The sequence below is a fragment of the Periplaneta americana genome, chromosome 12 (assembly GCF_040183065.1).
Source record: "Periplaneta americana isolate PAMFEO1 chromosome 12, P.americana_PAMFEO1_priV1, whole genome shotgun sequence".
In the NCBI taxonomy this organism is placed as follows: Eukaryota; Metazoa; Arthropoda; class Insecta; order Blattodea; family Blattidae; genus Periplaneta; species Periplaneta americana.
The window spans coordinates 42,563,664-42,569,663 of NC_091128.1; the positions used below are offsets into that span (position 1 = coordinate 42,563,664).

Below are 6,000 nucleotides of genomic sequence, written 5' to 3' on the forward strand. Positions count from 1 at the left end.
AAGAAGGGATTGCATTTTTTTTTAAACCGGTCTACTTGTTTTGATATGCAGAAGTTCATTTTTAAGCCGGGACAAATTTAAAAATCTTCTGGAGTGACGTATTCAGAACAAACGGCTGAGACACTGTACGAAACGCTACTAAGTGAAGCTCTAAGGAAGAATTGCAGTGAACTACCTGGAGTTGTGATGTCACGACTACAGCTGGTGCATCATTATACACGCAGTTTTGAGAGAACGGAGCGTCGTAGAAACTTGCGATTTTCACTGTTTTATTTCTCTAATCAAAACCTTTATTTTCAGTACCACTTTATTTTTAAGTTGACTCCTGTCAACTTAAAAATAAAGTGGTACTGAAAATAAAGGTTCCAGAATAATAATATGGTCACCATATTAAAGATTGGGCATAAAAAAGGCCGTAAGTGCCAAAGAATAATATCATACATTTTGCACATCTATGGGAGAAGCTAGGACCAAAATAAATTTACAATGAGACTTATAATTTTTCTTAGTGTATTGAGCCAGGGACATAGACTTTTTTTTTTTTTTTGAAAAACTAATTTTCAACGATATTGGCCTTTTTTATGTCCAGTCTTCAGTTTATACGAATAATTCCACTTTCTTATTAATTCATCCTTAATTACATACAGGATGGCACACGAAATTTCATACCATTTATTTTACACATAACACGTATTGATTTGTATTAAAGCTTTATAAAATTATACAGAATTAATAATTAGAATATGGAATTTTATCTCTAATGCAGAACATGTTCCATATGACCACCGTTTTGCCTCACAACCTCTAGCAAATGAACCCTTACATTTGTCACCACTTTTCGACACAAGTCTTCAGATAGCGCACGGCACAACTCCACTAGAAGGGCTCTGAGCTGCACCACATTTTCTGGCCTCCTTTGGTAGACTTTCTCTTTTAGGAATCCCCATAAAAATAAATCGCACAGATTAATGTCCGGGCTATTAGGCGGCCACATTTTGCCGCATCCATGTCAATGTGACATCACACGAAGATCAAACATCTCGTGCAGGTAATCCAGAACGGTGTTTGTAGTGTGTGGATGGGTTCCATCGTTCATGAACCACTGTGTTTCCGTAGGGAGACCTTTTGCCATGAGATGGGGGATAAAACTGCTTTCCAACATGGTTTTGTATCAAACTTGGTTGACAGTTTCATCGAAGAGAATTGGACTGATGATTCCTTGGATCGAAATTGCGGCCTGTACAGAAACTTTTGCCCCAAACATTTCTTTTTCATGCAGTATGCGAGGACGTTCCCTCGCCCCGAATCGAACGTTTTGTTTATTCACAACACCGTTCACATGAAAGTAGGCCTCGTCTGTAAATCATATGTTGTGGAGCACAGCCTCTTCTTCCATTGACCACAATGCAAATTGTTGCCTCCGCTCCTTATCTCTCTGTAAGTTTATGCAGAACGGTATGTAGGAATACAATTATTGAAGATCTGAACGCATGATCCTTTGCACTGTCCAACGACCAATTCTCAACTCAGCAGAAGTCCTCCTTGTTGATTTAGAGTGACTTCGAGTCAAAGCCATGCGAACTGCTTCAAAGTTGTCTGGCGTATGGACACTAGCGCGTCGCGGCTGCATTTTTTCCAACACAGAACTGTTAGTTTCAAACTGTTGGACAATCTATAAATTGTCTGCTTGCTAGGAACCCATCGTGTTTTAAAGTGAGCACGAAAACGTCTCTGAGTCCTCACAACACTCTTCGTTTCTGCGAAAAACAGAACAACTTTCACCTTGTATTCAACAGTCAATCGAACATTGTCCGCCATTTCACAAATTGATGTTTGGCTCGTAGCTATGGTTATATCTGAATTGTGATGCAACCTATCAGATTTTCCATGAATTTCGGCATCCACTAGCGCAGTTAGAAACATCGAAACTACAATATTAAAATTTTAATGAGATAATTAAATGGTATGACATTTCGTGTGCCACCCTGTATTTCCTATAACTAATACAGTTCATTACACTGGTTAATTTTTTTAATACTTAATAACACAGACCCAGTCTTTATGCATTGATAGCATGCCTTTATTTTATCCATATATCTCTTGTTTTCAGGAGGAAGAAATAGTAAAGCCAAGGCATTCAAAGAAGAGGAAAAAGGTAAATCCTGTTGGTTCAGACAGCGATTGACCCACCACCAGTGTGAAATGTGGCAGTATAAATTGGGGACAATTTGATTATATTTTTGCCACAGTTTTATACTATGAGGAGACAGTTTTTATACATTCGTCAGTGAAAGAAAGTGCAAGAACTGTAATAAAATTACAATAAATTTGGAAAATTGGATAATGTTTCGAAAGTAATCTCAAAATTAAACAAGATACATTGCTGTTGTGAATGAAAAGTGAACCAGTTATCAACTGTACTTTGTTAATTTAATAGAAACTTGGTTTTTGAGTAATAGTTGTTCATTATTAAAAAAAAAAAAAGATATTGCATAGCAGCGGTATTTTATGAGGAACTGTTTCATAAATTGTAAGAATATGGATTTTGAGATAATATTAACTGGCATTTCCAGTTCTCCTTATTTTAGATCCATATTTATGTTGATGTAAATGACATCCCACATTGGGAATTTGAATGGATGAAAATGTTTTGCATGTATGTACTTGAATGTGTGCGAGGATGTGTGTAAGTTTGAATGTGTAACATATTATGTTGTGTTTGTTTTGAATGATTGTACATTCTATTACTGTTCAAACAGTAAAATGCATCTCATTGGAAACCTCTATCATCATCCTTGTAAAGTGTTTCAGTTTTGTGGGAATATGAGTTTAAATAGTTTACAAGGATTTCGTAATCTTGTACACATAATTCTTGTAAATAAATGCACAGAAACTTTTGTACATTTCCTAGCATAATATATGTGAATATTATGTTTTTTAAATTAAAACATGAAATGACATAATGGTGTTCTTCATTTGACTTATAATGGTACTGAAAATGTATCATTATTCACATTGGATTTAGTGTAACAGACTCAGACCCATGTATATATAATTCTTTCCAAGAAAATATTGTGATATGACATTCAAAAAAACCTAATGTGAACGAAAAAATATTTCTGCTACAACAAAGAACATTAAGTAATTCATCTGTGGAATGGTGTGCAGTGGCATACTCATTAAAACGAGGCAGTGATATATTTCTATGGAATTATGCTAAAAAGAATTGCTAAAATATTGACATTTAATATCCTAAGAAAATAATGGAAAGGGATTGACAAACTAACAGTTACTGTCCGTGCACTTAAGGTTTAATTTATCATACCCAATCAAACTCATTTTTCATACTGCCCTGAGCCATTGTTAACAGTGCTCATTGTTGAACTGTTTATCTTACGTTTGTTTGCAGGTGATCTGGTAGGTTGGTTGGTTGGTGTGTGATTTAGTTATTAGTGAATTATTAGAGAATGAGTGATTGTAGAGTTAAAATAAGTGGTGCGCAGCACAAAAAAAAAACAAACAAATGACTGTTTGGAAAACTGAATTTATCACACAAATTCCAAAACTAGAATTAATGTATTTTTAAAGAAATCAGATTTGAAAAAAGTTCGGTCCAACAATCTGGTACTTCCGTGTTCACTGTTTCTGATTTAAGTGATATTGTTGATTCAGATCGTACAGATGACACAGATAACAATTCTTCGTCAATATATTTATTATTTATTTGTCTGATGGCTAGTACATGATATTTACTATCATTGACTGAGGAAAAAACAAGAAAGTGGTGAACAAAACTACAGATAAGTACTTCGTCAATATATTATGATAGTGAAATCCTATTTCCTCCCATAAGTAATGGCTAATGATCCTGCTTTTTGGATTATGAACGATGGCATGCATGATTATGTTAGGAAACATGGTGTTGTACAGAATATACGAGAGTGATCCAAGAAGTAATGACTGTTTGCACATTCCTACCGCGCAGTTCAATTCCCTTCCTCTGTTTAAAGTTGACTAATTTACCCAACATCTTTTCTCAGTATTCTGTGAATGCAGGCTGTAACAAGATGTTACTGTGCATTTTGTAAGTGTTCAAAATGAACTGTGTGATACAAAATCCCTTTAACTGTGAGGTGAGAAAAGTTTATCGATTCTTAAATGCTCAGAAGTTGAAACCTGCAGAAACTGATCTGGGTGTCTCATATAACCCCAAGAGAGCAAGGGCAAGTCATTTGAGTGGCATCATCCCTCATCACCGTAGGAACCGCGAAAATTTGAACAGTCTTTGTCAACACAAAAAGTCATAGCGATTGTTTTTTGAGATGGTAAGGGGTTTCCCTGGTGGATTTCGTGCCAAGGGGCATTATGATCAATGTTCATCGGTATTGTGAGACACTAAGAAAACTACGGCAAGTCATCAAAAACTCCGGAGTGGACTGCTTTCTCACAGTATTGTGCTTCTCCATGCCAATGCCTGCACTGCTGCTGCAACCCGACATTTGCTGGATCGATATGGGTGGGAGGTTTTTGATCATCCACCCTACAGTCCAGACCTTGCTCCTAGGGAGTTATTCTTGAAAAGTCAGATTTGTATAATACACGCAATTGTTTGTTAACAAAAAACCACAACATTTAAGTCACACAGAAAAAGTGTGCACTCAATGCTGGATCTTTGACATCTTGTCAACCCACTTGAGGTACGTGGATATAAAAGGGAATAATTGAGCCGAGGTCTGGTAGAGTTCCTGGGTAGCTCAGTCGGAAGATTGTTGGCGCGCTTAGCCAAAGGTCCCGGGTTCGATACCCACCCACAGAACAATTTTTCCCTTGGAATTATTAAAAAGATTGGTTTTTTATACCCATCCCACAATACCATTCACTAATCATTTCTGTCTTACGGGATTATTCTATAAAATCTGAAGACACTATATAGTATACTGTTTTCGCTGTAAGAAAAATCCTAATGTAAACATAAGCACCTGGCTGTCATACCCATGATTGGCTCCCAGTCGAAACACTCACATTACGCAGGAAAATATAGCTCGTGTTTGGAAACCACAATCTTGTATTATTTGAAAATAAAAAATTGAATTCTAGTTGTTAAATATGATGAAATATTTAACTTCACTCATGTGTAAAACGCTATGTAAAAGAAAAGCTACTTTTATATTTTGTTATGTACTATGAACGCGGATGAATACCAACAGTAATACCGAGGTAGTCTGTTCTTGTAACAAGCTGGCGTCACTTGAGCTCGTACCGTAGTTCACGTAAGCACGTGCTACTGAAGTATGGCTTCTGTATCCTCAACTGTCCATTGTGAAGACATAAGACTTAAAAAATAATTTAATTGCTGTTATTATAAAATAAATGTTTCCTAAGCAAATGAATGCATAGTAGTGAGGTTAGGCCTACTTGACGAGTAAGGGAAATGTTTAACATGAAACAGAATGTACAACAGTAGGCGGGAACACGTACTGAGAATCTATGGCGCCAAACAGCGGCCAATGAAACCTCACTTCAGTCACGTGCTATTGTTTACATTAGGATTTTTCTTACAGCGAAAAGATTATAGATAGTTTAAACAAATGTAGATAGGTAGAAAGCGAGTTTTTGTAAGGTCTAAAAACAGTGACAGGTTAGGTTTGATTTGTTTAAACTACTTTTTATGTACCTGTATATATATTAACAGGATGGAAGTGAAATAATTCTACAGATTTTCAGAGCAAATAGTTCATGTTGTATGTAACAAGAAAGTGCCATACCACATTGGTGGAAAGTTCATATTTTTCTCAGAAAAAAATGTTTTTTCCAAATGTTTAACATCCTCTTATTTGATAATTATTGCGAGTAGGGTTGTGATTTTTGTCCATACCGATAGAAAATCTAATAAAGAATCATTTATCTCTCTGGTGTAGCCTATTTCAATAGCGTGGACGATTTTCGTGTAAATTTAATTTAAAAACCACTAATTTCAAGCCAATGAATGATGCATCGAGA

At 35.8% G+C, this 6,000-nt stretch overlaps 1 protein-coding gene across 2 annotated transcripts in view; it reads left to right on the plus strand.

The window, feature by feature from the left end:
• Nucleotides 1-2,963, plus strand: part of IntS3 (integrator complex subunit 3) — a 181,593-nt gene extending 178,630 nt beyond the window's left edge. For both annotated transcript variants that reach the window (XM_069841161.1, XM_069841162.1), the window contains exon 16: nt 2,111-2,963. In XM_069841161.1, coding sequence (XP_069697262.1) covers nt 2,111-2,185 — 75 coding nt within the window. In that variant the 3' untranslated portion in view covers nt 2,186-2,963. The remainder of the gene's footprint in view (nt 1-2,110) is intronic.
• The last annotated feature ends 3,037 nt before the right edge of the window (nt 2,964-6,000 follow it).